General features: G+C 38.3%; 1 protein-coding gene across 26 annotated transcripts in view; it reads left to right on the forward strand.

The window, feature by feature from the left end:
• IL1RAPL2 (interleukin 1 receptor accessory protein like 2) overlaps positions 1–23,067 on the forward strand; it is a 1,479,614-nt gene that overhangs the window by 948,544 nt on the left and 508,003 nt on the right. For all 26 annotated transcript variants that reach the window (XM_059883637.1, XM_059883641.1, XM_059883624.1 and 23 more), the window contains one exon: positions 17,166–17,352. In XM_059883637.1, coding sequence (XP_059739620.1) covers positions 17,166–17,352 — 187 coding nt within the window. The remainder of the gene's footprint in view (positions 1–17,165; positions 17,353–23,067) is intronic.

Raw genomic sequence — 23,067 nt, forward strand, 5'->3', positions numbered from 1 at the left:
ACTGATGGAGGAACCACATTATATGGCATCCCTAACCACACTGTTCAACTGTAATTATAGAGTCAGTACAATTGGTTGTAGAAGGTTTCCTGGAGGAGACTTTGTTCTTTTTAAAATGAACATCAGGATTCTCCACAGATTTCTAAAGAGCTTTTTGGTTATGGTCTTACTATGTAGCAGATTGACTCTTTTAAAATTGTCTTCCACCAAACAATAAAGCAGGGGTCACTAATAACATGTTGTGGATTATGGTGGTGGCAGGCAATCTTTTAAATTTCCCTTGATTATGCCTTTACCTTTACCCACATCCCAGTCAGTCATTGGCAACAGATTTTGGACTAGCTACTTGTATCCCTAGGTGGCAGATTGCGATTGCTTTCCTGGAGAACGGTGACAAACTTGCCACTGGAAAGATCCTTAGTTCACAGTTATCTATGAGTGGGTTATTTTACACACACACACACACACACACACACACAATATTTTTCTTGAGTAGGTGTCTGACTTAACTACTCTACCTCCAGATAAATTATAGTTTATTTTGAGTTCAGGGCAAATGACATTTTGATAAGAAAATTTTATCTAGAGCTAGTAGTTTTTAGAATATATATAATTTCTATTGTAACCTAATCCATTGTCTACTCTTTCTTTAAACAACAAAACAAAATATCTAGATTTACTTTACAGCTTGACTTGGAAGTCAGTGGATAAGGTATTAATTACACAGTGGTGATGTTAAAGGGGGTTACTTTCTATTGAGCACTTGCTACATGTTGGGTACTGTGCTAAGTGTTTTAAATGAGCTCATTGTTGAGAGACAATTTCCAATGGATCTCTTATATTTCTGCATGACTTATGAGCAGAAAAACTGTCCCTTGTCCTAGATTATCTTTTCAAGGATATATGGATCGAGAACAGCCATAAAAGGTAGAAATTGTGTCTTCCACCAGAGTGAATGGCAATTTTGCTTGCAGCCTTGGAAAATATAGATAATAACTCCCTCTGGAGCAAAAGGCAGGCATGCCTTTGTCCCATTATTAAAGACTTGTGCTTCCTAAGCTTGGGATTCTTCTCCTATAATGCAGCCTACTGCTTGTGTAGAGTGTCATCTGGCCCTCTTTGTATTGCTTTGTGGGAACTGGGTTTGGGGAAGCAACACAAATGCTGATACTCTGGCTATTTCTATTGCAATGAATAATTAAATGTCCATTGTTTCTGACTCAAGAGTCTTTTTTCTTCTACCAACACTCATGAAACTTGGAAGTACAGTAAAGTCCCTAGACCCTTCATAGTTTTTAACGCTTATGTAACACAACAACCCTATCAGGATATTCAGTTCTGTCTAACACTTTGTGACACCGTGGTCTGTAGCCTGCCAGTCTCCTCTGTCCATGGGATTTCTAGGCAAGAATACTGGAGTGGATTGCCATTTCCTTCTCCAGGGGAAATTCCTGACCCAGGGATCGAACCCAGGTCTCCTGCATTGCAGGCAGATTCTTTACCAACTGAGCCACCAGGAAAGCCCTTTTATTAAGTCACATATTACATATGCAAGAATGAAACTCCATGATCTGTCCAAAGATCCATGGTTAGGACATGATAGAGTTGGATTCTGAAACAGCTTCTCTGACTCCAGTGACCACATTGACAAGCAGTGAGAATTCTCAAGTCTAGTTCGGTTAAGTCTCTGGGTTGACCTTTTCTCAGACTGCATAATGAACCATTAGGAAACTACGTTTGAGTAGTCCTGGGTTGGAGATTATCACTGTCATGCCGAAGGGTGAGTGTTCATTTCAGCAGCAGAGAAAAACAGTTAATAAAGTATTCTCTGTTCATACCTCCAATGAATCCTTGTTTATTAACTGTATTTCTGCCTAATGGAACAAATGTACATAAATTCAAACCTATTATATTGACATTCGTATAAACTAGGTGTATCACCTATGAAAGCTGACATTCTTTATTAAAAACAAACTTAAAAAAGACACAAAGATGTCCTGAGCTCTTCACAACTTATTTGTAAGACTATAAGTCTTTTTTATAAGACTATTCGTTTATAGGCTCAAAAGGAGAAAAGTGAAAATTTTCAAAAGATTTTGTGTTCCCCCAACTTCTTATTATAGCACAGATATTTCTGTGATTGTATTAAGTTTACATCTGCTTTTTAATATACATGGCACATAGAAGGACCTCAAAAATGTCATGTGAATGCATCTAAAAGGTTGTGTATAAAAATGGTAATGTATAATTATAGCTGATTTTTGATGTTGTACAGCAGAAACCAACACAACATGGTAAAGCAATTTTCCTTCAATTAAAAAATAAATTTAAAATAATAATAGTAATAATAAAGAAATTGGTCATAGCTTTGTCCCACTTGATCTTTAAAAAAAAAGACTTAAAATTTCAGAGAAGTTTTAGGTTCACAATAAAATTGAGAGGAAGGTACAGAGATTTCCCATATATCTCCTGCCTCCACACATGCATTTGCCATTATCAAAATCCGCCATCAGAGTGGAACATTTGTTACAACTGATTAACTTACATTGACACATCATTATCACCCGAAGTCCATAGTTTTCATTGTGGTTCACTGTTGATATTCAGCATTTTATGGGATTGGACAAGCATATAGTGACATGTACCCACCATTATAGTATCACACAGAGTATTTTTTACTTCTCTAACAATCTTCAGTCCTCTACCTATTCATAGCCCCCCACCCTCTCAACCTTGGCAACCACTGATGTTTTACTGTCTCCATAGATTTAACTTTTACACAAGGTCATGTAGTTGGAATCCTATAGCCTTTTTAGATTGGCTACTTTTTCTAAGTAAATGTATTTAAGGTTCCTCCATGTCTTTCCTAGCTTGATAGCTCATTTCTTTTTAGCATTAAGTAATATGTCATTGTCTAGATGTACCACAATTTGTTTATCCATTCACCTAACTGAAAGATATCTTGATTGCTTCCAAATTTTGGTAATTATGAAAAAAACTGCTATAAATGTCTATGTGCAGGTTTTTGTGTGGTTATAATGTGGATGGATACCAAGAATATGAATGCCAGATCACATGGTAAGAGTATGTTTCATTTTGTAAGAAATTTGTCTTGCAAAGTGGCTGTACCATTTTGCATTCCTACCATTAATGGATGAGTGTTCCTGTTGATCTGCATCCTCATCAGCTTTTGGTGTTGTCACTTGTTCTGGATTTTGGCCATTCTAGTAGGTGTTTGGTAGTATCTCATTGTTTTCATTTGTATTTCCCTGATTACATGTGATGTGCATGCATGTGTGCTAAGTTGCTTCAGTCGTGTCAGACTCTGTGCAACACAATGGACCATAGCCTGCCAGGCTCCTTTCCATGGGATTCTCCAGGCAAGAGTACTGGAGTGTGTTGCCATCCCCTCCTCCGGGGGATCTTCCCAACCCAGGGATTAAACCTGCGTCTCTTATGTCTCCTGCATTGGCAGGTGTGTTCTTTACCAGTAGCACCTTTCTAAATGTTTATTTGCCATAGGTGTATCTTTTTTGATGAGGTGTCTGTTAAGGTCGTTGGCTCATTTTTTTCTTTTTTTCCCCATTGGCTCATTTTTAAGTTGGGTTATTTGTTTTCTTTTCTTTTTTTTTCTTATTGTTAAATTTTAAGTATTCTTTGTATATTTTGGATAACTTCATCAGATGTGTCTTCTGCAAATATTTTCTCCCAGTCTGCGGTTTCTTTCCCAATTCTTTTGATATAGTCTTTTGAAGAGCAGAAGTTTTTCATTTTAACAAAGTTCAGCTTATCAATTATTTCTTTAGTGCTATGATTTAAAACATTATTGCCATATTCATTGTCATCTAGGTTTTCTGCTATGTCGTCTTCTAGTTTTATAGTTTTGCATTTTATGTTTAGGTCTGTGGTAAGTCTAAAGATCTGTGTCTAGATTATTTTTTTGCATGTGGATGTGCTATTGTTCCAGCACCATTTGTTGCAAAGACTATCTTTGCTCCATTGTATTGCCTTTGCTTCTTTGTAAAAGATCAGCTCACTATAGTAATATAGGTTTATTTCCAGTCCCAATATTCTATTCCATTGATCAATTTGTCTACTCATTTTCCATCATCATAATGTCTTAACTATTGTAACTTTATAGTAGACCTTGAAGTCAGGTAGTGTCAGTCTTCCAACCTTGTTCTCAGTTTTGTGCATGCGTGCTAAGTTGCTTCAGTTGTGTCTGACTGTTTGTGACCCTGTGGTCTGTAGCCCACCAGGCTCCTCTGTCCATGGGATTCTGTCCATGGGATTCTCCAGGCAAGAATACTGGAGTAGGTTGCCATGCCCTCCTCCAGGGGATCTTTCTGACCTGGTACATATCGAGCCTGTATCTCTTATGCCTCCTGCATTGGCAGGTGGGTTCTTTACCACTAGTGCCACCTGGGAAGCCCTTTCAATTTTGTACTTATCATTATATGGATCATGTAAGTAATTTGTTATATATATATATATATTCTTTGTTTAGTATTTTGTAATATAAATGGTATTATGTTTTTCATTTCAAAGTGTTCATTGCTGACATATAGGGAAGCAATAGACTTTTGTGTCAGTTATATCCATATAACCTACAACCTTGACATAGATGCTTTTTAGTTCCAGGTGCTTTTTTTGTTGGTTCTTTCAGATTTTCTACATAGAAAATCATGCAATCTATGAATTTTCTTGTCTACTTCATTTTTAGCTGGGAGTTCTAGTATAATGTTGAAAAGGAGTGGTGAGAGAGGAGATATGGCCTCATTCTTGATCATAGTGGGAATGTTTCTAGTTCCTCACCACCAAGTATGATGTCAGCTGTTGGCTTTTTGCAGTATTCTTTATCAAGTTGAGGAATTTCCCCTCTAGTACTAGTTTACTGAGAATTCTTATTATAAATGGGTTTTGGGTTTTGTCAAATGCTTTTCCTGTGTCTACTGATGGGATCATGTGTTTTTTCTTCTTTAGCCTGTTGATATGATGGATTTCATTAACTGCTTTTTGAATGTTGAACCAGGAAAACTCTCACTTGGTTGTGGTATATAATTCTTTTTCTCCATTGCTGGATTTGATTTGCTAATATTTTGTTGAGGATTTTGCATCTATGTTTATGGGAGATATTAGTCTGTGGTTTTCTTTTAATGTCTTTGGTTTTGGTATTAGGGTAACAATAGCCTCATAGAATGTGTTAGAAAGCATTCCCTCTGCTTCAGTCTTCTAAAAGAGATTATAGAAAATTGGTTTAATTTATTTCTTAAATATTTGATAGAATTTACCAGTGAATCCATCTGGGCCTGGTGCTTTCTCCTTTGGAAGGTTATTAATTATCTATTCAATTACTTTAATAGCTGTAAGTTTATTCATATTTTCTGTTTCTTCATATATGAGTTTTGGCATATTGTGCCTTTTTAAAAAATTGCCAAAAAATTCGGTCCTTTTCATCTAGGTTATCACGTTTGTGGGATATAGTTGTTCATTATATTCCTTTGTTTTCCTTTTAGTATTCATAGGATTTGTGTTGATGTCTCCTCTTTTATTTCTGATATTAGAAAGTTATATCCTCCCTTTTTTCTCTTCCTCTTTACTTTGAAAATATTAACATTGCATGTTTGCTGTTATGTGTACTTATTTCTGAGCTTCCCTGGTGGTTCAGACTATAAAGAATTTGTCTTCAGTGCAGGAGACTCAGGTTTGATCCCTGGGTCAGGAAGATCCCCTGAAGAAGGGAATGGCTACCCACTCCAGTATTCTTGCCTGGAGAATTCCATAGGCGGAGGAGCCTGGTGAGCTACAGTACTTATTTCTGCACTCATCTGAAAGTCTCCTTTTCTACACAAATATATTTTTCAGTAATATCTTATTTTATAATGATTCTCAAGAAATGGAATTCACAAAAGGGCCTGATATCCTATTTGTTTATTCATTTGTTTCCCTTCCCTAAATTAGGTATAATATCAGTTCATAGTTCTTTTGTTTTGAGAGCAATATCATCCAGTGATATAGATTGACTAATTGATAGTTATGAACAACAGTCAATTTACATTTAAAAAATGTCAGAAACCAAATTTTGTTTTAGTTTATTAACCATTAAATGGTTCTGTAATTTTCAAGGAAAGTATTTTGAAATGAGCATAAGACAATTGAAAGAACCATTTAGAAAAGTTTCAACTATACCGTGAGGCATTTTATCTGGGCTTCTGCTTGTAGATATGAAAGAATTCCCTAATTTATTTAGTTTATTTTCAGTAGATTAGTCCTGGTGATACAACAAATTCATATAAACTCAAAATTTGAAAAAAGCTTTAGATATTATAATATTAGCATGTTTTATAAATGGGAATTGGAAAGGGACATCTGTATTTTTCATGTATATTTTAAATCCTAGGTCTTACTTTTCTCCTTAGGGAACCCTTACTATCTTAGGGAACCCAAGATAGTCAGTATTTTACTTTAGAAATATTTCTGTGAAAAAAATTATAAATTATGGCCTACAGTAGCTAGCATTAAACCTTTGGAATAGAAAGCAAGGTTTATTTATAAATTTGCAAATTCTGTGCTGTGCATTTTAATAACAGTGTTCTTTAAGTGTTATCTTTACACATATGCATTTCTTTCTGTGAGTATCCCTGAACTGGTATGGATAACTATGAGTTAATTTGGCTGATAGCATCAAGTTCTGAGAGTAACCAGGGTCTAACAAAACCTCTTTTCTAATCCACCGACAAGCTGTATGATTTTGACTAATTTATTTATCCTCTTTGCATCTTCTTTTTACTCCTATACAAAATATAGATGATACTTACTCTGCACTTTTATTCTGTATTATTGCCAGAATTAAGTAAAATAGGAGATATGGAAACACTTGAAAGATGACAAATGTGTAAAATTGTATGTGAGGCATTGCTTCAACATTACTGTGAAAGCCCTTGGCTCATATTGAGCCTGAACATGTTCCTTGTTCTCCTCAGGATGTAGATGGAGGACAGAAAAAAAAAAAAGTACAATTCCCATTCTTGCACACTCATCAGTCTGCCTTCTCAAATTTGCAAAGCTCTGGTTGTACCTAATGATAGAAAAGTAACATTTTTAGGTCCCCATTGTGGGAAACATTTTAAATAGAACTGGCCTGTGGCATTTTTCAAAATAAAATCTAAATAATTAGAGATTGTTAGTGGGAACTGTGCCAGGGCGAAATTACACAACTAATAAAAATCAACCTGAGTCTCTGGTATAAACCTAACAGAAGCAGAAGATATTAAGAAGAGGTGGCAAGAATACACAAAAGAACTATACAAAAAAGATCTTCATGACCCAGATAATCACGATGGTGTGATTACTCACTAGAGCCAGAAATCCTGGAATGCGAAGTCAAGTGGGCCTTAGGAAGCAAAACTACCAACAAAGTTAGTGGAGGTGATGGAATTCCAGTTGAGCTATTTCAAATCCTGAAAGATGATGCTATGAAAGTGTTCCACTCAATATGCCAGCAAATTTGGAAAACTCAGCAGTGGCCACAGGACTGGAAAAGGTCAGTTTTCATTCCAATCCCAAAGAAAGGCAATGCCAAAGAATGCTCAACCTACCACACAGTTGCACTCATCTCACATGCTAGTAAAGTAATGCTCAAAATTCTCCAAGCCAGGCTTCAACAGTACATGAATCATGAACTTCCAGATGTTCAAGCTGGTTTTGTTTTTTTTTTATTTTTTTATTTTATTTTATTTATTTTATTTTTTATTTTATTTTTTATGGTTTCTCATTGGCCTAGTTGCTGCGGTAATTTCTTTTTTTTTTTCTTTTTTTTTTCTTTAATAGAAAATTATTTAATTAGTATACATGTGTTCCCCATCCTGAACCCTCCTCCCTCCTCGCTCCCCACACCATCCCTCTGGGTCGTCCCAGTGCACCAGCCCCAAGCATCCAGCATCGTGCATTGAACCTTGACTGGCACCTCGTTTGAAAGTAAAATTAGTCTGTCCTTATCGTCTTCTAATTATTTTTTAAAAGACATAAATTTCTATTTCATTTTTCTTTACATAATTTTCTTGATTCTCCTTTTTTTTCCAAATTCTTCCAACATCCATTTAGCAAACCTGGAACATAGCATTCAAAGAAGCCTCTGACTCTGTTATCTCAGTTTATAGTTGTAATCTCTCCTGACTGCTAAGGGTTATAATTTCTGTTTTGCAAGGCTCTGCTGGGGTACAAATTGTTCTATATAATGATCCTTACTAAGAAGCCAAAAGTCAACACTTCAAATGTCATTATTCTCATATTGACATAAAACTTTTCATTAAAAATGTCGTGTGTCCCTCAGTTTGCCATATTAAAATGCAGCAGTTCAGTTCAATAAATCCTAACATAATAGCAAGTTTCAGAGTCTATTCCCTGCTGATTTTTTGTTTGTTTGTTTTAGGATCATATTTTTTTAAATTTAAATTTATTTATTTTAATTGGAGGCTAATTACTTTACAATTTTTGTATTGGTTCTGCTACACATCAACACAAATCTACCACGGCGCACACATGTTCCCCATCCTGAACCCCCCTCCCACATCCGTCCCTGCACCGTCCCTCCGGTCATCCCAGTGCACCAGCCCCAAGCATCCTGTATCAAACCTGGACTGGCAATTTGTTTCCCATATGACACCATACGTGTTTCAGTGCCATTCCCCTAAATCATCCCACCCTCTCCCCCTCCCACAGAGTCCAAAAGACTGTTCGATACATCTGTGTCTCCCCTGCTGTCTCGCATACAGGGTTATCATTACCATCTTTCTAAATTACATATATATAAGTTAGTACACTGTATTGGTGTTTTTCTTTCTGGCTTACTTCACTCTGTATAATAGGCTCCAGTTTCATCCACCTCATTAGAATTGATGCAAATGTATTCTTTTTAATGGCTGAGTAATATTCCATTGTGTATATGTACCACAGTCAAGCTGGTTTTAGAAAAAGCAGAGGAACCAGAGATCAAATTGCCAACATCTGCTGGATCATGGAAAAAGCAAGAGAGTTCCAGAAAAACATCTACTACTGCTTTATTGACTATGCCAAAGCCTTTGACTGTGTGGATCACAACAAACTATGGAAAATTCTTAAAGAGATGGGAATACCTGGCCACCTGACCTGCCTCTTGAGAAATCTGTATTCAGGTCAGGAAGCAACAGTTAGAACTGGACATAGAACAACAGACTGGTTCCAAATCAGGAAAGGAGTACATCAAAGTTGTATATTGTCACCGTGCTTATTTAACTTATATGCAGAGTACATCATGAGAAATGCTGTGCTGGATGAACCCCAGGCTGGAATCAAGAATGCCGAGAGAAATATCAGTAACCTCAGATATGCAGATAACACCACCCTTATGACAGAAAGTAAAGAAGAACTAAAGAGCCTCTTGATGAACGTGAAAGAGGAAAGTGAAAAAGTTAGCTTAAAGCTCAACATTCAGAAAACTTAGATCATGGCATCTGGTCCCATCACTTCATGGCAAATAGATGGGGAAACAATGGCTGACTTTATTTTTTTTGGTCTCCAAAATCACTGCCAATGGTGACTGCAGCCATGAAATTAAAAGATGCTTGTTCCTTAGAAGAAAAGCTATGACCAACCTAGATAGCATATTAAAAAGCAGAGACATTACTTTGCCAACAAAGGTCCATCTAGTCAAAGCTATGATTTTTCCAGTAGTCATGTATGGATATGAGAGTTGGACCATAAAGAAAGCTGAGCACTGAAGAATCGATGCTTTTGAACTGTGGTGTTGGAGAAGACTCTTGAGAGTCCCTTGGACTGCAAAGAGATCCGACCAGTCCATCCTAAAGGAAATCAGTCCTGAATATTCATTGGAAGGACTGAGGCTGAAGCTGAGACTCCAATACTTTGGCCACCTGATGCTAAGAACAGACTCATTTCAAAAGACCCTGATGCTGGGAAAGATTGAAGGCAGGAGGAGAAGGGGATGACAGAGGATGAGATGGTTGCATGGCATCACCGACTCAGTGGACATGAATTTGAGTAAACTCCAGGAATTATTGATGGACAAGGAGGCCTGGCATGCTGCAGTCCATGGGGTCACAAATAGTTGGACACAACTGAGCACCTGAACTGACTGAGCTGAACTCAGACTGTCAGGCAGCCTTGATCACAGCTGCCCCAGGTCAGCAATGGAGAAACAACAGTACTCGTATGAGGACTTGTCTTGAGTTCCTGAGACACTGGTCATCATCACAGACTTCATACTGGCACTTTGTCGGCTGAGAAGCAATTTATAAGCAGCCTTTTACATGCTAGAGACTAGAGCAAGAGTGAATTCATACAGAGCCCTGGTCAAGATTTTTTGCAGGTAAGATTAGAGAAGGAGAAGGAGACAGCAGAGGATGAGATGGTTGTATGGTGTCACCAACTCAATAGACATGAGTTCGAGCAAACTCCAGGAGATAATAGAGGACAAAGGAGCTTGGTGTGCTATAGTCCATGTGGTCACAAAAGAGTCAGACACCACTGAGTGACTGAACAACAACAAGAAAAACAAGAGTTAGAGAACATTTCCTCCTTTGGACTCTCAGCCATCCCCAGGGTGGATTCCCTGCCCTCATCCTCATCTCAAGTTAATGAAGGTGCTGCTGGGATGACCTACATAGTGTATACTTTGGACAGTTTGAAGAAGGAACAAGAAGTTTTGCCTAGGGGTCTGGGCTTTATTGTAGAAGATGTTTGTCTAAGAAACCTGCAGAAGACTGAGTGGCACTCTTACTAACAACTTGACCTCCCAAATTCTGACCTTTGCCTGGTAGCTAGTATTCACAGTACCTGGAAGTTCCTTATTGCCATAGTTTGCTTTCTCTTGATTAACGTCTTTTTGTGCCTAAGGCAGTATATCTTTTTCATCCTTTCAAACCTTCACAGTGTACTGGTACTAGGCCTGTTGCCTAACTGACTTCTTCCAGATTCTTTCTTCTCAAGTAGCACCCTAGCCCAGTGGTATATCTTAACTCATTGCTGTCAGTGTGTTGTGTTTATTGTATTAGTGATGGTTTGTAAATTACCACATCACATACAAATTATAATTATTATTTATTAACAATATGTGTTTTATTAGTCACTCAGTTATGTCTGACTCTTTGCAAGCCCATGAACTATAGCCTGCCAGGCTCCTCTGTCCATGGAATTCTCCAGACAAGAATACTGGAGTGGGTTGCCATTCCTTTCTCCAGGGGATCTTCCCAACCCAGGGACTGAACTCGGGTCTCCTGCATTGCAGGCAGATTCTTTACTGTCTGAGCCACCAGGGAAGCCCATTAACAATATATGTACCAATTAATACTAGCAGTAATAATAATTCTAATGACAGTTTATAAAATCACTGCAGATGGTGACTGCAGCCATGAAATTAAAAGACACTTACTCCTTGGAAGAAAAGTTATGACCAACCTAGATAGCATATTGAAAAGCAGAGACATTACTTTGCCAACAAAGGTCCGTCTAGTCAAGGCTATGGTTTTTCCAGTGGTCATGTATGGATGTGAGAGTTGGACTGTGAAGAAAGCTGAGCACCGAAGAATTGATGCTTTTGAACTGTGGTGTTGGAGAAGACTCTTGAGAGTCCCTAGGACTGCAAGGAGATCCAACCAGCCCATTCTGAAGGAGATCAGCCCCGGGATTTCTTTGGAAGGAATGATGTTAAAGCTGAAGCTCCACTACTTTGGCCACCTCATTCGAAGAGTTGACTTGTTGGAAAAGATACTGATGCTGGGAGGGATTGGGGGCAGGAGGAGAAGGGGATGACAGAGGATGAGATGGCTGGATTGCATCACTGACTTGATGGACGTGAGTCTGAGTGAACTCCAGGAGTTGGTGATGGACAGGGAGGCCTGGCATGCTGCGATTCATGGGGTCACAAAGAGTCGGACACGACTGAGCGACTGAACTGAACTGAACTGAACTGATGGGCCAGATGCTGTACTATGTGTTTTATATTTCTTTAAGACCTAGAGCAGAGGTCAGATATTATATATTATTTAAGATCTGGAGAGGTCAAATATTATAACTATTCCAACTGAAAATGGTAAACTTATTTTTACTTAAGTTTGTATAATAAAAGGAACTTCCTTTTCCAACTTCCAATGGAACCACCATCAAGGATTTCTTATCCTCATTTTTGAGGTGAGGAATCGGAGACGGAGATGTTGCATAACTTGTCTGAAGACAGAGTTAGTTGAAGGCAATGGCACCCCACTCCAGTACGCTTGCCTGGAAAATCCCATGGATGGAGGAGCCTGGTAGGCTGCAGTCCATGGGGTCGCTAGGAGTCAGACATGACTGAGCGACTTCACTTTCACTTTTCACTTGCCTGCATTGGAGAAGGAAATGCCAACCCACTCCAGTGTTCTTGCCTGGAGAATCCCAGGGATGGGGGAGCCTGGTGGGCTGCCGTCTAAGGGGTCACACAGAGTCAGACATGACTGAAGCGACTTAGCAGCAGTAGCAGCAGTGTATCTTAGCTCAAAGCTCATGGTTTGTAATGAAACCACTAAATTATATTGGTCCCTTATTTAGTCTAGCCTATTTTCTCCCCAGGATTAAATATATTTGGGATAGTAAGCTCCTTTCATGGAACTGGACATTCTATTTCTATTGTTGAGACTGCTGATAAACAGCACTCATTCTCTGGGTTTGTAACAAAGTAATGGTAAGGTATTTAACAAGTAAGTCTCTTTCACCTATATGGATGGACACCATGGAACAGATATGATCAAAGTCTGTGACATTAAGAACTGTTTATAATACATTTACATACTTAACAGAGGTGATTCCCTTTCTTCTTTGTTTATTACTTTTTAAAACTGTGACCATTTATCTTCCTTGCATTCCCTCTACCTACTCTAATCCTCCCTGTCTCCAAGATACAACCATTATATTTTTTTTTCTTTACTGGTATTCTGATACACAAAACTTGGCTAATCCTTACCCTGGTGATACAATAATATCTGCAAAATTATCCTGAATCATATTTAAACAGGGAATAGGATATTTGACCAGCCATATACATGAATCTGTAGAATGGGAATAGAGGTTTAGTACCATAAGTGTATGTCTATGTGTACCAAGTCATGTCCAACTCTTTGAGACCCTATGGACTGTAGCCAGCCAAGCTCCTCTGTTGGTGGGATTATCCAGGCAAAAATACTGGAGTGGGTTGCCATTTCTTCCTCCAGGGGATCTTCCCAACCCAGAGATCGAACCTGAGTCTCCTGCATCTCCTGCATTGGCAGATGGAATCTTTACCACTAAGCCACCTGGGAACCCTCTTACTACCATGAGGTTTATGCCGAAGTAGAGCAGAGAATGTGTCTCTTGAATACATACCTTTTGATCCTCACACATTTAGTCAACTAACATTTGCTGAGTACTTCTATCTATTAACTTAGATCCCAGGAATAGAGTGATGAACAAGAGCAACAAGTTTGCTTACACTTAACAAAAAAGCACATGATAGAAAATTAAAGAGAAGGGCAAGTATAAAAATCTGTGGTTCAAATAAGCTTAGGATATTCAACAAACAGAGAAATGCCATTGTGACTGCACCCTAATTGAGTGAAGTACAGAATGTTATGATAGGCCACATTATGTAGGGTGTGAAAGAAAGCAAGGAGCCACAGGCATGTTTAGCACTGCAGTAGTGAGATGGTGATGGGCGGGGAGGCCTGGCGTGCTGTGATTCATGGGGTCGCAAAGAGTCGGACACGACTGAGCAACTGAACTGAACTGAACTGACTGATTGAAAATGGAGTCAAGAAGAGCCAAATTTTACCTTATGGCTGAGACTTTAGAAAAGAAAAATTCTGGTGGCTCTAACTTCATGTCTATTAAAGAAGCTGTCAATCATCTAAGGATTAAATGTTCTTGCATTTATATTGGCCTATATTTTACCCTTTTGGTTCTAAGAACCTATACTGAGGAAGAGAGAAAGACAGTAGCTGACAATTGACATTGTATAATGGGTTTACAGCTGAACATCAGAATGGGAATGCTTTGATAGAATCTTCAGATGACACAGGTATCACATAGTCAGAGTTCAGTTCGGTTCAGTCACTCAGTCGTGTCTGCCTCCTTGCGACCCCATGGACTAAAGCATGCCAAGCTTCCCTGTCTATCACCAACTCCTGGAGCTTTTCAAACTCATGTCCATAGAGTTGGTGATGCCATCCAACCATCTCATCCTCTGTCATTCCCTTCTCCTCCCACCTTCAATCTTTCCCAGCATCAGGGTCTTTTCAAATGAGTCAATTCTTCGCATCAGGTGGCCAAAGTATTGGAGTTTAAGCTTCAGCCTCAGCCCTTCCAATGAATATTCAGGACTGATTTCCTTTAGGATGGACTGGTTGGATCTCCTTGCAGTCCAAGGGACTCTCAAGAGTCTTCTACAACACCACAATTCAAAAGCATCAATTCTTTGGTGCTCAGCTTTTTTTAGGGTCCAACTCTCACATCCATACATGACTACTGGAAAAACCATAGCTTTGACTAGATGGACCTTTGCTGGCAAAGTAATGTCTGCTTTTTAATATGCTGTCTGCTGCTGCTGCTAAGTCACTTCAGTCGTGTCTGACTCTGTGCAACCCCAGAGACGGCAGCCCACCAGTCTCCCCTGTCCCTGGGATTCTCCAGGCAAGAACACTGGAGTGGGTTGGCATTTCCTTCTCCAATGCATGAAAGTGAAAAGTGAAAGTGAAGTTGCTTAGTTGTGCCCTACTCTTAGCGACCCCATGGACTGCAGCCTACCAGGCTCCTCTGTCCATGTGATTTTCCAGGCAAGAGTACTGGAGTGGGGTGCCATTGCCTTCTTCTAATATGCTGTCTAGCTTGGTCATAGCTTTTCTTCCAAGGATCAAGCGCCTTTTAATTTCATGGCTGCAGTCACCATCCATAGTGATTTTGGAGCCCCCCAAAATAAAGTCACTCACTGTTTCCATCATTTCCCTATCTATTTGCCAGGAACTGATGGGACCAGTTGCTGTGATCTTAGTTTTCTGAATGTTTAGTTTTAAGCCAACTTTTTCACTCTCCTCTTTCACTTTCATCAAGAGGCTCTTTAGTTCTTCTTCACTTTCTGCCATAAGGGTGGTGTCATCTGCATATCTGAGGTTATTGATATTTCTCCCAGCAATCTTGATTCCAACTTGTGCTTCATCCAGACCAGCATTTCTCATGATGTACTCTGCATATAAGTCAAATAAACAGGGTGACAATATACAGCCTTGATGTATTCTTTTCCCAATTTGGAACCAGTCTGTTGTTGCATGTCCAGTCTGACTGTTGCTTCTTGACCTTCTTACAGATTCCTCAGGAGGCAGGTCAGGTGACCTGGTATTCCCATCTCTTTAAGAATTTTCCAGTTTGTTGTGATCCACACAGTCAAAGGCTTTGGCATAGTCAATAAAGTAGATGTTTTTCTGGAACTCTCTTGCTTTTTCAATGATCCAGTGGATATTGGCAATTTGATCTCTGGTTCCTCTGCCTTTTCTAAATCCAGCTTGAGTCCTTGCCTGTAATTAACTTCCCTAGTAATCCAAGTAGCAGTCATTTTGTTTAAGTTAGTTTGTAAACCCAATGGGCAGCTGCCATCTGCACTCCTGTGTTTTGTTCGGTGTCTGACATATTGTGAAATTTCAATGAGTACTAAGCAGTACAAATAGTAACAATTGTGAGGCCATCTTAACATTATTGGTTGGCATGTGAATACCATTTATCAGGATTGTTATGACTTAGTTGTAGAAGCACTCGGTTTTGAAGTAACCCTGGCACTTGGTGTTTTTTAACAGAAGGTATCCCTTGATGTTTAGAATAGATATGATTCTGAAATGTCACACCAAGAAATTTACAGTTTATCTCCTGCTAAATCTTACCAGGCTGCTTCTGATCTCGTCCTCGTCCTTTCCAGTTTTCTTTTGTATGGTTGATATCCTCTGGAATTCAGGTAGAGTAGGTTAAGGAAAAGTTATACATGGGGAAATGAAGGCAGAATTGAATTCCATAAAAGCCCTTGTGTTATGAGTTAATCAATGGCCAACTTCTAAAGCGGCCTTATGGCAAAATTCAATGTTGAAATTCCTTTATAATTCTAATTTTGGTGGATAAAATTAATCCACTCTACTTGGATTTGTTCTCTTAAGTGCCCAGAATTTGACCCTTGCCATATCTCAGTAAACAACTTAAAAAGCTGTGTGAGTTAACAGGTATCTCCTGTATGTTGATCTGGCTTTTGGTATGTATCCTGTAAAAGAAAATGTTAGTAGCTTAGAAAACAGTTGCAAAATTCACAATCCTTAGAATACCCATTAAGGTACTGGTCATAAAAGCAAGCCAGAAATGACTATAGCCCTAGTTATAGACTTTCTTTTTTTTTAATATTAATTTATTTTAATTGGAGGCTAATTACTTTACAATATTGTATTAGTTTTGCCATACATCAACATGAATCTGCCACGGGTGTACACATGTTTTTTAAAATTATATTTTAATTGGAGGATAATTGCTTTACAATGTTGTGTTTGTTTCTGCCATACAACAGTTTGAATCAGTCATGATCTATCTCCTCCCTCTTGAGCCTCCCTCCCTACACCTCTCCCACCTCTCTAGAGGTGGGAGTGCCAGGCTAGGCTCCCTGTGTTGTATAGTAGCTTCCCATTAGCTATTTATTTTATATATATATACCTGGTAGTATATATATGTCAGTGCTACTCTCTCAATTCATCCCACCTTCCCCTTCCCCTGCTGTGTCTACAAGTCCATTGTCTACATCTGCATCTCAATTCTGTAGATACTTTCATATATTTTTACTATCAGATTGTCAGCATAGCAATATTTGACACTAGAAAAGAAGTCTGACTTAAATTTCAGAAGTTGGGTACATCTGCTCTATGTACTGATAGCTATGTAGCTGTTTCATGGTCACAGATAGCATTTTGTTTTATATCTTCCTGTCATTTAAAGTAGAAAACTTTCCTGTGTTGTTTCCATGTTTTTTTCTGATTTCTATGCAAGGTCCTAAATGGAAAAGTCAATACTCTTGAAATATATACAGTACAAATGTAGTTGTAAACACCCAATAAAGTCATTTTGCTTTTTCTCTATTCCTACAGAAACTCAACATATTGCATGAAGGTGTCAATGTCCTTGACTGTTGCAGAGAATGAATCAGGTCTGTGCTATAATAGCAGGATCCGCTATTTGGAAAAATCCGAGGTCACTAAAAGAAAGGAGATCTCCTGTCCAGACATGGATGACTTTAAAAAATCTGATCAGGAGCCTGATGTTGTGTGGTACAAGGTAATTCAGCATGATGCATTCTTTACCTTATGTCGATAGCTGCATTGGGGAGAGAAAAAGGGAAAGATTTTATTTTGAGTTTTTGGTATTAGATATTTCACTGAGAAGTATCAGAAGACCCACAACTAAATAATTCAGAGCTGTGATTCCTATATATTTCTGGTTTTCACGTACGTCCATCAGCAAGTGTCAGAAGCAATCCCAGCTTCTCCAAAGACTAGAAATGAGGAAAATAGCCGTCAACCCCAACTCATGAGAGCAAGCAGGAAAAAGAGTGAAAATTTAAGCAACTCGTAAAAGAAAGTATTTGAGGGACATAGAAATATTACTGTTAGGACAAAGGTCCATCCTTACAAATAATAGCGCTTACAAAAAGTAGCAATCGTTATCATGGTCTATGTTGTGAAAGACACTGAAATCAGTGCAGAGGAGAGAAATGGGCCCAGTGCAGGATTTGTGAATACTGGAAATATGGGGATCTGTAAATAAACCACAATCAAAGACTGCGCAGTTGAGTGTTGAATGATGGAACTATTTACAGAGATGTGGTTAGGGTTAAGGGAAACAAAAAGGGAAGAAGCTGTGAATTACCCCTCCTATGCCTGGCAAGGGGAAAGAGCTGGGTCTATGGAATGGGGAAAAGAGAGAGGTCTATGGAATGGGGAAAGAGCTGGGTCCATGGAACCTGGAAAGACCAGAACAAGTTTTCCAGGGCTGTGGCCTTAGAGGAACATATGAACTGTGGAAGACAGAGAGGAAGTAGACAGGATGGAAACCCTAACTCCTCTTAACTCCCACCTTCTGGTTTCCTGCTAGTGTCTCCCCTGTCATCATGAGAATTCAAACAGAATTCAGAGGGCAAACCTGGAATAGAATCAAATAGTCTTCAGCTTCTCTGGGCGTAGAATAGGTCAGAGAAGGGCAGAGCATGGATTGAGGGGAGGAAGCAGAGAAATAAATACATGGTATTCCAACTATGATATTCTGGCTGGGAACCTGGGGTGCCGTGGTTCTTAAAAGAGAGTGATCAACTGCTGCCACCTCTGAGTCACACTGGTTGACACATGGTGCAGTTTTGTATCATGGCCAGAGGTGACCAGGACTTCCCAGGTGATTCATGGTAAAGAATCTTCCTGCCAGTGCAGGAGACACAAGAGATGCAGGTTCAATCCCTGGATTGGGGAAACCCCTAGAACAGGAAAACCCCCTAGAGTAGGAAATGGCAACCTACTCCAGTATTCTTGCCTGGAAAATTCCATGGAGAGAGGAACCTGGCAGGCTACAGTCCGTGGGGTCACAGAGAGTCAGACTCGACTGGGCACGCACTGGCTGGCTGGCTAGAGGTGACCAGGAAGATTTTCTGCAAAGGAATTGTGTACATTATTGCAACCAAACACACACTGATGGTGCACGTTGTTTCTATAGGATCTGACAGACTCAGTTCCCAGGAAAGCCTAAACCCTAGCTCCTACAACTGTCATGAGCTTTTACATTTGGAAGTCTGTATTCTTGCTTGGGAAATCTGTGGACAGAGCAGCCTGGTGAGGGCTACAGTCCATGGGGTTGCAAAGAGTCAGACATGACTGAATACACACACACACACACACACACACACACACACTCCTACCATCTTCATACCTGGGGGAACTTATCAAGCGATGACAACAGCATGTCCTGAAATAGAACCTCATGTCTCTTTGTGAATAGTCATTCTCCGTTTTTTCCTGAATATTCTACCAGATAAAAAGGAACATGATGCTCATTAAGCATAAATATAGAATATCCATATTTAGTGGGACCCTTCATGCTCTCATCAGCCTTTTCAGTATTTCTTAATCACTTACTATGTGCCATTCACTGCAGTAAGTTTGGTCTGTATGTTATCTCAATTAAATCTCATTCATCTTTGTGTGGTGGGCACTATTATCCTCATCTAGTAGAGAAAAACTGAGTATTAGAGGAATGTTGAGACTTGCTCAAAGCTACTAAACTAACAAAGCCTCATTTTATAGTCAAGGCAGGGTGATTCCAGAGTCCATTCTATTAATCACTACCCTCTCCTGCAATAGGCTTAGAGCTAAACCCAGTCTCAATTGCAGGTACTTTTATAAGACAGAGAAAAAATGTTTTATTTCAATTTTATGGTTCCGAAAGGGAGGTAGACTAGCTCAAGAGTTAGCAAATATGAGTAAAATCCAGGTCAGGAGTTTTCTCTTATAATGTTCATTCTATCACATCTTTTATCTTTCCACTAAATTCTTTCTTCCCTTCTTCACATCTCTAGACATCACCATTGTCATTGTATATCAAAGCAGTTTTTTTTCCCCTGGGAAGAGCTAACCCTTACTCTTTCTTAGAAATGGACTAATGATGGTGAGGCAAAGGGTTTTTCCACTTCTGTCTGGATAACATTTAATATTTCTATAACCTTTTTATAATTGATAATAATCATAATTATGAGTAACATTTATTAACTACTCACTATATGGCATATTCTATTTTAAGTGTTTTATATGGATTAATACAGTTTCTATATTCTTAATCTCTACTGTCCTAAGTAGATATTATGATTTATCCCTATTTTACAAAATAAATGACTGGAGATTAGACAAGTTAAATTACTTTACAAAACTCACACAGCAGTTTGTGACTTGCAGTTTGGCTCCTGGACCCTTCCACTCACCCACTATACAAATGGGTTAGGATGAAAAATTAAAATAAAAAGTTACAGAACCTCTGAAGCTCCCAATGGTGTTGTTAACCCCACTTATCACACAGGGTTTCAAGTAAATCCTTGAAAAAATGTATTGTATTGGAAAAAATTGCCTTTTTAGCCAATAATTCGATAATCTGCCTTGCTTGCTTTGCAATCTGTACATTTCCTACCAGACTGAACATGAAGTGATTTTGCTCTGATCACAGCAATGAAAAGAGGATGACACACTTCTCCAGAGTTAATTCTGATGCATATACAAGGTTAGAAATGTACAATGTATTATCTCCAGTGTTTTGACAGTGCAAAGTATATGTGTTGCATGATCCTTTTCTCAGTCTTCTTTTCAAATATATATGTAATATTTAAACTTATTTCTTTTCCAACCATCCTGTTATGGCAGGCCATTGAGGACTATTCTTCCATGCCTGCACCTAGTCACAGCTGGACAGGAAGGTAGAGATGGCTCCTTTGCTACTGGGGCGTGTTCAGAAAGATGAGTGAGTAGATCTATCCTGGTTGTCCTTGGAATGTAAAGAGACACGTGTTAGGGGTCTGAAAGTCCTTTATCTGAACTCTTTTAGTTGGCAAAAAGAAGTGAGAAGAGATGCTACACTTTTAGCACTTCCTCTTGATGCTATGAATGGGCTTAGATATTAGAACAGAACATACAATGATGTCAGTGCTTTTAGAAATATTTTTGAAATGAGAGGTAAAGATTATTTTCTTTACTGAGCTAAGAACACTAGAACAACCTAATTATTCACTGAGAACACTTGACACAAGAGTGTAGAGTCCCTTTATCCCATCTCTAAACAAAAGAATTCCCTAACCTTAGTAGGACATTAGCGATGAAAATACAAATACATACCTTAGGGTAAAACACACATCTATGTAATTAGTTTCCTCAGTTGATAAAAGGCTGATGTTAATGTGGTCAAAGTTTGAATCCTTTTCCTTGCCACAATTATCTTAATTTCAGATGTTTGCCATTGGTTATAAATGGAGTGGATAAGGGCATCATAGATCGGTCAGTTTAATTCATTCATTCATTTATTATATATTTATTGGGTACCTACTATGTGCATGTTGATATCTAATTGATTTTTAATAGCTGCATCATAGTTCATAGGCAAGATATAAACTTGGCTTATTCAACCATTTTTCAGATGTATATTCATTTTTTTTCCTAGTTTTTTTTTAAATAGTCACAGTATTTAAAAAAAAATCCTTGTAAACATATCCTTCCATTCATGACATACAAGATAGGAATGATCTCTATCAGTACTATTGTTCGACATTGTTTTGGAGGTTCTAGCTGATGCCATAGGAGAAGGCAATGGCACCCCACTCCAGTACTCTTGCCTGGAAAATCCCATGGATGGAGGAGCCTGGTAGGCTGTAGTCCATGGGGTCGCTAAGAGTCGGACATGACTGAGCAACTTCACTTTCACTTTTCACTCTCATGCATTGGAGAAGGAAATGGCAACCCACTCCAGTGTTCTTGCCTGGAGAATCCCAGGGACGGAGGAGCCTGGTAGGCTGCAGTCCGTGGGGTCGCACAGAGTCGGACATAACTGAAGTGACAGCAGCAGCAGCAGCTGACGCCGTAAGAAAATTAAATGAATTATATAAATATTGGAAAAGAAGAGACAAAATAATCTTATTTTTCAGATTTTGTAACAGTATACCAAGAAAACCCAAGAGACTAAACATAAAAAATAGAATCAGTGAGATCATTTGATAAGGTAGCTTAATAAAAACATACAAAATATTTAATGATTTTTATTTTTGTCAGTAATAATCAATTAGACATGTAAAGGAAAAAATGAAATTGTCCCATTTATAACAATACAAAAATCTATGAAGCATTTTGGAATACCTTTAACAATTATGGGAGGAAACCTATATAAAACTATAATTTTGTTAAAGGACATAAAATATTGTCTAAATCAATGGAAAGGCAGAGCATGTTTCTGCATTGGAAGATCTCAAAAAAAAGATCAGTTATTCCCAATATCATATAAATAATGAATCCCATTTGCTAAAATATGAATTTTTTAAAAATTAGACAACATAAACATTATAAAATTCATATGTATGTATGAATGTATCAGCTTTGCAAATGAAATTTCAGAAAAAAAATCATTAATGAGAGAGGACTTATTCTAACTGATATTGAAATTACTACAAAACAATATCAATTAAAATAATACGTTTAAAAATGATAAATAGATCAGTTGAATAGAGAATCCAGAAAATAAATTATGTATATATGAAAATTTAGTGTATAATAACATTTCATTACATGAGTGTGGAGGAGGAATAATAGCTCATTACAAATATATGTGTGTTCTCAGTTGCTTCAGACTCTTTGTGACCCTATGGACTGTAGCCCACCAGGCTCCTCTGTCCATCAGATTCTCCAGGCAAGAATACTGGAATAGGTTGCCATGCCCTCCTCCAGGGGATCTTCCTGACCCAGGGATCAAACCCATGTCCCTTATCTCTCCTACATTGGCAGGCGAGTTCTTTACCACTAGCGCCATCTTTACCACTTATCTTGCTATACATTCTGATAATTTTCCTTTTTTCTTGATGCTAAGTTGGATAATACAAAGTTTTATTTTTTATTTTAATTTTATCCTGTAGTTCAGTATAGTTGATTTATAAAGTTGTGTTAGTTTCAAGTGTACAGCAAAGTGATTTGGTTATACATATACAATCCATTCTTTTTTCATGATACCTATCGATTCATTTTCAAATTCTTTTTCCATATAAGTTGTTGCAGAATGTTAAGTAGAGTTCACTATGCTATACAGTAGGTCACTGTTGATTATCCATTTTATATATAATGATGTGTGTATGTTAATCCCAAATTCCTAATTAATGCCTCATCCTACTTTCCCTTTTCGTAATCATGAGTTTGTTTTCATAGCCTGTGAGTCTATTTCTATTTTCTAAATATGTTCATTTAAGTTTCCCCTGAAAAATCAGCTGAT

Source organism: Bos taurus, chromosome X, assembly GCF_002263795.3.
Source record: "Bos taurus isolate L1 Dominette 01449 registration number 42190680 breed Hereford chromosome X, ARS-UCD2.0, whole genome shotgun sequence".
Lineage (NCBI taxonomy): Eukaryota > Metazoa > Chordata > Mammalia > Artiodactyla > Bovidae > Bos > Bos taurus.